The 12493-nt window shown below is 36.9% G+C and overlaps 1 protein-coding gene across 1 annotated transcript in view; it reads right to left on the reverse strand.

The window, feature by feature from the left end:
* Positions 1 to 12493, reverse strand: part of Nf1 (neurofibromin 1) — a 666749-nt gene that overhangs the window by 204786 nt on the left and 449470 nt on the right. Inside the window, exon 34 of the mRNA XM_068225031.1 lies at positions 1914 to 2094. Coding sequence (XP_068081132.1) covers positions 1914 to 2094 — 181 coding nt within the window. The remainder of the gene's footprint in view (positions 1 to 1913; positions 2095 to 12493) is intronic.

The following is a 12493-nucleotide window of genomic DNA, read 5'->3' on the forward strand; positions in this document are numbered from 1 at the left end:
TTACAGAATTAATAATATAAGTTACTGAGACAACGTTTCAGTCTTTAGATATCGTTACTCACGACAACACAACTTTCACAGAGATAGTTAATCTTAGCATGCTTCTTGCAAACAAACTTCCTGCACTGATGACACACTATGGTCGTGTTGACATTCTTTGCTTGTCCACAAGCTTGACATCTGCCTCGTTTTTTCTGGGTATATTGCACAGGTTCCTCCACAACTTCTGCACGGTACCTGATGAGAAATGTCTATATCTAGAGGTATGCTTGGCATCATTGCACGGACACTCAGTTGCTCTTTCATCAGTTGAAGAGTTAGATTCCTGAGGTAAATCCTCCTCCTGTCTTTAGGGTTGTTTTCATTGAACTGAAAAAAAAAAATTGAGAATTTATACCAGCCATATTCATCAAAGCATAAAAGATCCCCAAAGGCCATCTTTTCGTGATCCTTGCCACTGTGTATGACACACACATCTGATCCACGGTATCCACTCCCCCTTTAGTGGCATTATAGTCCAGAATGATATGCGACTTCGTCGATTGTGCCTGTGTCATGCATGGTAGAGAGTAATATTACAACTTTGTTCTTTTTAGTAACTTGAGGTACTAGAGTCAAATCTTTTTGGTAGCCGAATACTGATGATCCTACTTCTCTACATTTTTGGGGTGGGAATTCAGCTGGTAAATCTTTCTTGTTTTTTTCTAAGAGTTCCAATACAAGTTATGCCCTTTTCAAGTAACTCCTTTGCTAAAGGCACACTTGTATACCAGTTGTCCATAGTCAAGTTTCAGTTCGTACCTTTGATTGGGTTCACTAATCTGTGGACAATTGCAGATGGCGTATTTTTTGCAGAGAAAGGGCCATCTGGCTGCTTGCCACAGTATACTTCTATGTTGCTGGTGTAAAAGGTTTTACCTTAGGATCTTTTCCAGTTCTCATATCAAGTAGTCCTGGTGTGGGTCCCACACACTGATTGGGGTCTTACCAGAGATTTATATGCCTTCTCCTTTACTTTCTTCAACCTCTGATTACTCTCATAACCATGTAAACAGATCTGGAAACTGTATTTACATCCTTGTTTATGTGACCTTCCCAAATCAAGATCTTTCCTTATATTAACTCCTAGATGTTTACGACAATCCCAATGAGGTACATCAACACGGTAATTAAAACTTAGAGGACTTTTCCTCTTGATGAAATTTACAACCTGAATATTCATCCCGTTTACCATCATACCACTGTCCACTGCCCGTCTCACAACATTGTCTAGGTTCCCCTGCAGTCACTCACAATCCTGCAACTCATTTATTACTCTATACATCACCTGCAAAAAGCCTTATCTGTGGTTACAGTTCTTTACTCGTATCATTTATGTACATAAGTAAATATACAGGTCCAATACTACTGGCCTGTGGGAACCCCCCCTTTAATTATTACAGGATCAGAAAATGCTGCAAACTCAAATTCTCTGAGTTCTGTTTTCTAGAAATGTAGCCACCCCTTCGACCACTCTTTTGTCTAGTCAAACAGCCCTCGTTTTCATAAGCAGTCTCCCATGACATTGAAATATTGACTGTTTATACATGATTGATTGGTGGATGATGTCCTGGAATATTTCACAGTATTCAATGCAAAATTTGTCCAAAATTGATTTAAAAAATTAAGAAATGCATAGAAATTTAAAAAAAAAAAAGAAATGCGAATTACATAAGAATTTGTAAATAAATGGTAAAATTACTGAAATTCATGATATGTCAAGACTGTAAAACATTTGAAAATCATGCAATAGACATTAAGAAACACTCATATTGCATCTACCTTGCAAATGATAAGAAGTCATGAAAAAGTCATTCACAAATGTAAGGAATCCTTTTTTTTGTATTATTGATAATGAGCTGAATTTAACTCACCAGATGTTTCCAACAGCTGTCCTTCAATTTTAAGATCAAAAGTAGCTGTGAGAGCACAGAGATGGTTGTATGCAGCAGTCCGAAGGTTTGGATCTGATGATCCAAGATTCAGTAAAGCCATATTAAGCAAAGTCCCAGGTACATCTCTTGGGCGAATTTTCTGATGTACAGTCACAGAATCCTGTCAGAGAATAAAACAGCTCCAAGTTGTAAAAACATACATACTAGCAAAATCTGAAAGCAGTGTTACAAAGACTGGGCAACCTATAGCTGAGTTTTTAATTATTTTTATTATTATTTTTTTTTGCAAACACATAATGCGTCATGAGACATCTTTCACATACCAACATCGAACACCAAGGAGTACTTAATGGTAATTATTCTGCCTTTCAAATATGTGACCACCTATTTTGGGTTTGAATCTGTGATCTTAAGATCACTAATAATTATCTACAGAGGGAGGTAAAGGTTCACACTAAACCATAAATATATAAAAACACAAACACACTAATATGCAAAACTTAGCAAAGAAATGTGAAAGCAAATACCTCATAGTAGGAACAGGTACAACCTTGCATGCAGAAGAACAGGTGATGTGTATAACACAAGATCAAAGGTTCAAGAGCAGCAAGAATGTTTCAACTGTTTCACATATTGTTTCCAGGTACTGTATTGAAATGGCCTATGAAGAATGTCTGGATTATTAGTTCTTTTTCCAAGTTGAACCAGGTTGTAGTATTCTGTACATTACGTACAGTTTGCCGACATTTCGAATACATTGCAGTATTCTTTGTTGAGGTGACTAAAATACCCCTACTTGATCTGAGTGTCATAAAAGCTCTACAATCTTGCTGTCTGAGGCAATCAGTCTCCCAGGCAGCAGGTATTTCAGTCGCCCTGACAAAGAATACTGTAATGTATTTGAAACGCCAGCAAACTGTATATAATGTATTGAATACAACAACACGGTTCAAGTACATACACATATTATACCATATGGATCTTAAAACAATCTTTAACATATTAGAAACTTTTTTTAAAGGTTAGATTGTTAAAAAGGTGGGAAGGGGAAGGGGAAGGGGAAGGGGAAGGGGGTTGGTGTTAATAATGATATTTTGCTTTACATCCCCCTAACTACTTTTACAGTTTTTGGAGGCGCTGAGGTGCTGGAATTTAAGTCCCGCAGGAGTTCTTTTATATGCCAGTAAATCTACTGACATGAGGCTGATGTATTTGAGTACCTTCAAATACCACCGGACTGAGCCAGGACCGAACCTATCAAGTAGGGGTCAGAAGGCCAGCGCCTCAACTGTCTGAGCCGCTCAGCCCGGCGAGAGGGAGGTTAAGAACTTAGCTACTGTATGTCTATTTTGGCTAAAACTTATAGCTAGCAAATATTTCTAAAAACATGTTAAAATTTATGAAAATGTCTTTTTTTTAAATGTGAACTATCTTTTTATAGCACCATGTTTGAACTGGAAAATTCTAATTATGTCTTGTATGTTGAGGCTAATGATATTTGTGGTAAAATTTAATGTTACTCCAAGAATTCATTAGTTGGTGCAACACCTGTTTGTGCATTGAATGGTTAGTTGGTTTGTGATATGACCTCCAACCAAGAAAGGAAAAAATAGGAGTGTTGGTGTTATATTTAACCTTCTTCCTTGGTTAACTTGTGCTAGAGTTGACAAATTCATATGATCAATAGCCAAATTTAATGGGTACAGTCCTCAATTCATCAATAAAATAATCATACAAACAAAAGACGCCAACTTCCCACCTTAGCCAGAGAAACAATAGACAATAAAACTTATTCCTCATTTACGTTCAATAATCCAAATATATATCAAATTATTCATGATATATATTTTGGGTTTATGCCATATAATGAACTATATGAACACTCTCAACGTGTTTCAAAAGGAACCTTGCCTTCCTTCATCAGGAGAAACAGAAAAACGAAACATGACGCATCAAAGGTTGCTAAGAGAAAGCAACAAGGAACTTAAAATGGTGCCCTACGTTGTAATAGGGACACCATTTAAGCCCTATGCTAGAGAGAACGAATGGCAACAGTAAAGGCCGTAGTTTTATATTAAGGTACATGGAGCATGTTAATACCGTTAAGTACAAATGGTTTCCTGCAACAGTACAACATATATCAGAATATAAAGCATAGCTTTACATCTATTAACCAAGATTTAAGCACTTTAAAAATTGAGAAGAAAGGTCAAATGCTCAATATCTTGGAAAACCTTTGCATTCAAATTGATCGATACTTTAATTTTAATTTCAATATTAATGAGATTAATGAGAAATCTAATATTATTTTTGATATAATCATTCCTATTTATAAGAAACAAAAACTTAAAAAGAAATAGATCAAACCCTTCAACTTACATACCCTCACCCCTCCATCCTCTACCTGCCCCTCTTCGCTCACTCCTTCCCCATTCCCCACCACCTTAAGCCATGATCAGAAGCTTTTTCCAGTATTACGTAGGTATTACAATGTCTTTTGATATGTTTATAAGCCCTGGATTAGTGTTGATATTAGGTGTTTGACATATAAGTGGTGGATGTGTTGATCCACAAATTATGTTTAGTAGCTAAGGCATACTGCTAGCAATTTACTGTGTTGTTCAAAGAGGACATTCACAATCTGAATAACGGCCTTATTTTGCAACAAAGTACTACATTTTATTTCCATGGAATATCATATTCCATGTAGAATTCATGTGGCCATGCACACGTTTTCTGTGTGGTCAGCAGTCAAAGCAATATGGCTTCCGCGCTAAAATCCCCAAGTGCAAACAAAGAAAGTAATTTAGAAGTGATAATGAGCTAATGTTCTTGCTTTGCGATGAAAGTAAAGATGACAGTGACAATTATTCTTCCAAATCAAGTGGTGAATTCCACGATGACGGACACGAATGTGAAGAAATTGAAGACATTCAGACTCACTGGGTTACATTTGGAGGGCCACGCAACAGACTTTATTTTGCCGGCAATAGGTGGATTCATGCTAACTTTGGGAATAATCCCGAACCCTTGACAATGTTTTAATATTTTCTTATAAATGGAAAATTACCTGAAGTAAAAGAAAAGAAAAAAATATGCAACATGTGGAAAATTAATGCTCGGTCAAGGGGTGAATAACGTGACGTGAGACAACTGCAGAGGCAGAAAATTCAAATGATGATTACTAATGATCTTCAGAATTAATGGGCATTAGAAGTTCAACTTATAAAGGGTTCGTAATATACTGGTATCCAAAATGAAAGCAACAAATGGAAATTCTTTTTCGGAGTCCATTTGACCACATAATACGATCAGGTGATAATAATGTGTAAACAAGTGATACTACACTCTTATTCTTCTTGGCATACGGTATGTCTGTCTTCGTACAACCATGAAAGCAATGACGTTAGTTCCCCTGTAAGCCAGTGTACGTAGTGTGTACTGCCGTATTTGTACAACTCTTGTATATGTTAACTGTGTAAATATCGAGCTATGAAACAGAGAAGGCACCTGGAAGGCTCCTTTTAGTAGAGGGTGACTGGACAAATGGAAGCTGGACAGTCGCAAGCTGAAGTGGCCAGATTGCTTAATGTGCATCAGTTGGTTGTTTCTCAGATGTGACAGCATATTTTAGAGTCTGAAAATGTGTCCGGAAAACTAGAACAAGGAAACACTTGGCCATAAGGGCAAGATAGTACAACCATAGGACTGCACAACAGCTGGCATCTGACCTCACAATAGCCACTGCAACAGTTGCATCGAGACAAATGATGTACAGAAGACTGACACAGAGAGGCCTTGAATGTTGGTGACTCGCTGTATGTGTAACCCTGATGCATGTGCACAGATGACAATGTCTAAAATGGAGTCAAAAACATGTCACATGGGCAGCCAAACAGTGGGCCAATGTTCTGTTTACGGATGAGTCCTGATTCAGTCTTCAGAATGATTCACGATTGATTCACATATTAAAAACTATTTCTCTTGAAATAGTATATGCTTGGTCCACCTTGTCAATATACTTTCATCATAGAAAATCATTTATTCAAACACATTTCAGGAACATAATACATTCCCTTCATCAGTGATTATTAAAGAAACCCCATGGCACTACAGTCCTTGAAGGGCCTTGGCCTACCAAGTGACCGCTGCTCAGCCCGAAGGCCTGCAGATTACGAGGTGTCGTGTGGTCAGCACGGCGAATCCTCTCGGCCGTTATTCTTAGCTTTCTAGACCGGGGCCGCTATCTCACCGTCAGATAGTTGTTAAATTCTAATCACGTAGGCTGAGTGGACCTTGAACCAGCCCTCAGGTCCAGGTAAAAATTCCTCTCCTGGCCGGGAATCGAACCCGGGACCTCCGGGTAAGAGGCAGGCACGCTACCTCTAATAATCACTGTGCCGGCCCCATGGTGTAAAGTCCAACTTATTTATTTACAAATATCAAAGAATAAAAACAATGTAACACTTTCTTTTGTTTAGCCCAAAATTTAAAGAACAATGATATCATAATTCACCATATCAATTAATAAACAAATGTTAGTGGTATATTAGGAAAATCTTAATATTTAGATGATGTTGAATGACAATCACTTCCAAAATAAATTTAAGATATACAAGTCTTATCCTTTTTTTTTCTTTTCTTCTGTAAATGATCAACTGCTAGTTTATACAATGGGTTCTCACCTGTAATTTTTTCATTCAAACTTGATTTAAAGTGATTTTATTGAGTAAGATAAATTTCTAAACATTTAAAAACATTCATGAATTTTCCCTTTTTGGCAGAATGTATTAATTCTGTGTCATTAGAAATGTCTGTAAATTTATGATTCATTTCAAGCATATGCTCTCCCATTGCTCAATATCAGCTATGTTTGATCACATTAACGTGTTCTTTGTACGCGGGCGAATCAAAAAGTAAGTTACACTTCCAAGTGATGGCCATTTATGAAACCACCTACACGTATGCAACATGGCTATGACAACATACAATTTAGGTTCACTTTTCCACATACTTCCCAAGAGACTGTAAACATTTCGTGGAACGGTCAACCAACTTTTCAATTCCAGATGCGTAGAAATCATCTCCAGCGCTATGTAACCACCTGGAGACAGCTGCTTCCACCTCCTCATCGTTTCAGAATCGTCGTCTAGTGAGATCCTTTTTTAGCTTACCGAACACATAATAATCACATGGCACTAAGCCTGGACTGTATGGAGGATTTTGCCAAACCTCCCACTTGAATTACTGCAGTAATTCGGACATTTGGCAGGCCATGTGAGGTGTTGTGTTATTGTGTTGCAAATAGAGAATTTTTGTGAATAAATTCCATCCCCTTGTCTATGGAGACTGGACAGCAGAAATAGGGGACTGCCTGCAGGGGTGAAGTAGAGTGGGGACTTAGAGGGCCCTGGGACCGCTACGATAGCTGTGAAGGCCCTTCAGGAACTCAGAAAAGCAGTGGCAAAAGGGGCTCTGGTTTAGACACAGCAGGTTGTTAGGCACGTTAGGTACCAAAACAATTTTTTTAAAGAAAGCAATGTACATTTAAATATTATAGCAATTGTATAGCATTTTTTGAGGTGATTCCAATTATTACAATTAAAAATAGGAGAGGATTTCCACCAATCAATACTTATTTATTGCATATATTAAACTACAGGACCGGTTTCGACCTCATATACAAGGTCATCTTCAGCTGAACCATGAAGCTTTGATTAAGATTGTGTTGTTAAAGGAATGCTATATGATGATGATATACATTTAGTCACATACAAATGGGGCACGTCTTAGCGTGAACTGGCATATATGTCATTCTGTACAATATTGCAACTGTATGTCTAAAATGTTGAAGGTCTTAAAATTAGTGTATAAAATATGTCTTTACTTAAACTAACTTATATAAATATGTACAAAATAAATACAATATATAAAAACACTTCATGCATATGAACATTCGTTCTTGCTTGTTGGTCAATACATCGACTAACTTCCGTATTTAAGTCTTATTTACAGTTGTACACTTCAGCTGCTATTCTTGGAGTTTGTAAAATTGCATGGGTAAAAAGTTTTGTCTTCCTGTGTATATGTGGGATAAAACCCTTTCAATTTTAAAAAGGTGCCAAATGTATGCATGAAATTCAACTAAAATATGTTCCGCTCTGCTGTGTGTGTTGCCCTTTTATTAGAACCAATTCATGTTGTCCTTTGGCATCCGTAAATTTGGATGACATTGGGTTCAAAGTAGTGGCTCCTTTCCCATTTGTAGCTGTGCAATGATGTTTTGTTTATCTGTGGAAGATAAGATGAGTTATAAGTGATATCGTGTTGGAGGACTGTCTAAGGGTTATGTGTGTGAATTGGAATATGTACTTAGTGTTGTTGGTGTAGATGAGTTGTATTTGACGTGCGAGCCTGTAATGTACTACTTCGTGTTCTTCTTGGGCTCATACTAGCTGCTGTGAGGGGAAGGGAAGGAGGGGTAGGGAGAGTTGTTGTTGTTGTGGGGGTAGGGGTGGAGCTGGGTGTGTTGTTTGGTGTTTTTCTGTTGCGTGTTGCGTTCTGTTTATCGATTAACTTAAGGTAAGGGTTTTTTAGGGCGGTGATAACTGTATTGAAGATGATGTTAGTTTTTTCTGTGATTTCATTTATGTTGTAATTTGGATTGGTGTACTGATCTAGAGTGATGTAAAATTCTTCTGTTATGTTGAGCAGGGGGCCTTTGGGGTTTATGTTTAGGATTTGTATATCGTTATCGATGTTTGTAAAACTGTGTTTATAGTCTGTGACATGTTGTCCTATTGAGGAAAAATGATTGTGTTTCACCGCGTTTATGTGTTCGTTATATCGGGTTAGGAAGTTTCTACTGGTACGTCCGATATATCTCGCAGTTATTACATTTGATACGGTATACCCCTAAGTGGTTGTATTTGTTGTTGCTGTTGATTGTCCTGACGTTGTGTATGATGCTGGTACTATTGTGTGTAGTTCTGAATGCTATTCTTAGGTTATTTTTTTTTTAATGTTAGTTATAGGGTATATGTGTACATTATTGAAAGTGAATAGTGCATAATCTTTCTTGGATTCGTTTACTTTTGTTAGTTTGGTTTTGGGTTGGGATTTTATTTTGTGAATGATTTTGTTAACCATTTCTTTCTTGAATCCATTGTTTTTAGCTATGTCATGAATTAGTTGTAATTCTTTGTTTAGATCTTCTTTTGGTAACGGTATGTAGAATGCTCTGTGTATCATGCTATAGTAGGCTGCTCTTTTGTGTATGTTGGGGTGAACGGAATCCATTTTAATTGTATTTGAGGTATGCGTGGGTTTTCTGTATATTCTGTAAGAAAGGTGGTCATCATGTCTAGTTGTCGTTATGTCCAGGTAGTTCAGTTTGTGATTGTTTTCGGATTCCATCTGTATGTGACTAAATGTATATCATCATCATATAGCATTCCTTTAACAACACAATCTTAATCAAAGCTTCATTATATATGTATGTATGGTTCAGCTGAAGATGACCTTGTATATAAGGTCGAAACCGGTCCTGTAGTTTAATATATGCAATAAATAAGTACTGATTGGTGGAAATCCTCTCCTATTTTTAATTGTGCAATTTGTCAATACAGAAATGAAGATTATAGATTACGATTCCAATTATGTCATCTGCATACAATCTTATTTTTGATGTTATATTGTTCCCTAAATCACAGGTCGAATGCCCTCTAACATTTCTTTTCTCTGTTACTGTTTATCCTTTTCTTGAATTTCTGTATAGATTTTGGAAAAGGATCAAACACTTCCCCAGGTAAACTGTTCCACTCCTTCACACCCTTCCCAATGAATGAAAATTTATCCCAATCATTTCTGCTAAAATCCTGTCTAATTTTATACTGTACTTGTGATCAGCCCTGCTGATATAATTATTTTCCAACTGAAGCCTCTCACAGATTTCCCCCCAAGCTTCCTCTCCTGTATAGGCTCTATATAGTCCTATATATAAGTCTAGTTTTCTCCTTCTCTTACTTAAAGATTCCCACCTCCTCATAACATTCTCTAACATTTCTGATACACTACTTTTTCTTCTTAAATCCCCTATTACAAATCTTGCTGCTTTCTTTTGCACACAGTCTATTTCTTTTATTAGGTATTCCTGGTGAGGATCCCAAACACTGTTTGCATATTCCAATAATGGACGAACCATACTTAAGTAACTTTTCTCTCTTTTAATTCTTTGTTGCATCTTTTAAGTAGCCTCATTTTGACATGTAACGATCTGTATGTCCGGCTTCATGGCTAAATGGTTAGCGTGCTGGCCTTTGGTCACAGGGTCGGGAATTTTAACCATAATTGGTTAATTTTTCTGGTACGGGGCTGGGTGTATGTGTTGTCTTCATCATCATTTCATCCTCATCACGACGCTCAGGTCGCCTACGGGTGTCAGATCAAAAGACCTGCATCTGGCGATCCGAACTTGTCCTCAGACACTCCAAGCACTAAAAGCAATACGCCATTTCATTTTATTTCAACGATCTGTATGCTTTCCCAACAATGTCATCAACATGACCCTTCCAGTGCAAATTACCTTCAAATCTCACACCTAAATATTTGCACTTACCATCTTTTGGGACAATTACCTCATCCAAAGTATATTTAAATTAAGTTTTTAAGCTCCTGTTTGTAAACGTTGTGACAATTGATTTGCCTCCATTAATCTTCATATTATTCTCCCATTTCATCTCCTCGCCCTTGTACCTTATAGCCAAACTTCCTCCAGACTGTCCTATCTGTCACTGCCTACATGTTTGGCATGTCAATTTGTGAACTCCTAGCTTATTAAATATACATTTATTCTCAATTTTATCTGAACTGTATCCTAGTAGTAATATTATCAGTATGTGATACCGATGTTCCTTTTCCTGAAAATGTTCTTAAAGAACTATAAGTTTCTTTTTCTCCTTTCATTCTTTGACTAAAGTTGTTTTTGGTTCATTTTTCACTTTATTTATCATTCTATTAAAAAATTTTCAGGAGTATCCATTGTTAAGAGCAATTTGGTGGATTATATTTATTTCTTTGTCATAATTCTTCTTAGACATAGGAATATTAATAGCTCTATTAATTAAGTTGTAAAATGTTGCCTTTTTATGTTGACCTGGATGATTGGAGTCGTTTCTAATAACAGTATCTGTTTGAATAGCCTTTCTGAAAATCTAAAAATTGTGGTAATTGTTAAATCCAAATAATTCAATGTTCATCATTCTCAGATTCCATCATGAAATGCACTTGTTTATCCAAAGTATTTTAATATTTTAATAATCCATCATTTTTACCTTTTGTTAATAGATAATTATACCATATTTACTCATGTATTAGACCTCTTTTTACCCCATTTTTGCAGCCAAAACAAGTAAAGGGGGGTCCAATATGCGATAACCTCAAATTTTGTGCAGTGAACACGACTTCTAGGCTATAAAGAGCTATAAATTGTACATGTAAACATTCTACATTGTTCTTTAACAAACCTATGAAAGAATGTATTTGAGTTATACTGGCTATTTTTGTTGGAAGGCAGTATTTCTAAATGTAAAAAGGAAAGTCAAAAAATGGTGGACACGACTTTTAGGCCTACATATAAAGTAAGTATAATCCATTTTAGTTGCTCACATCATGCCATTCGTTACATCTCATTAATTCCTCCGATGAGGTCAACATCAGGAGGAAGGGCATACGGTCGTAGAAACTTGCTACGAAGATTCGTTTCACTTCATACTCAACCCCGTAGAGAAAAGGGATAAGGGTATCGTATTATCATATTATGCAATATTGATACAAAATAACTCAATGGCCAGTCATTTGTCGCTGTCAGTTGAGCAGTAGGCCTAACACACAGAAAACCTGATCACCGCTTTCATTTTAATTGCCTTGCATCGCTAACTTCCCTGCTACTGGCGTGTCGTCTTTCCCAGTGACGTCATCTTCACTGCTATCTCATCAGCCGTGCACTGCAATCGAGACCGAGAGCATTCGAGGTCCCGTCTTTCTTGAACCTTTTAAAAATAGTTTTGTTTCAGACTATAAAGACCCAACTGTGTGAAGCTATTCCCAAATGGTTTCTGGAGAGGGTCTCTGATATTCCAAGCTGGTGTATGTGTAACAGAAGCCACTCCTTCTGAATAAAGCCGTGTTGTTGAAAGCGTGCCAAACCACCAGCTGATAACTAGGATATGTCACGAGTTGTATTTCTGAATGTAATACATAGTGACTGGAAGCATTCTTTTGATAACTGTGGCTGTTGAAAGCCAGACCCTTATTTTTAAGTACATTTCATGCTTGTTCTCTACATTTATCTCATCAGGATTTACCTAAACAGCTGTAAATGAGATAAGAGAGACAACACTGCTTAGGTTAGGTATGGTATCGCCAAAAGTTCCATGACGGAAAGAATAAGAATAAACAACAGGAAAGTTTGCCGTATTTATGGATATCTACAGGTGTGACATTAATGTGTTTTATTATCATAATAATGTTTAATTTCATATGTTTGTTGTCTCCCATTT

Source organism: Anabrus simplex, chromosome 1 (assembly GCF_040414725.1).
Source record: "Anabrus simplex isolate iqAnaSimp1 chromosome 1, ASM4041472v1, whole genome shotgun sequence".
Taxonomy (NCBI): domain Eukaryota; kingdom Metazoa; phylum Arthropoda; class Insecta; order Orthoptera; family Tettigoniidae; genus Anabrus; species Anabrus simplex.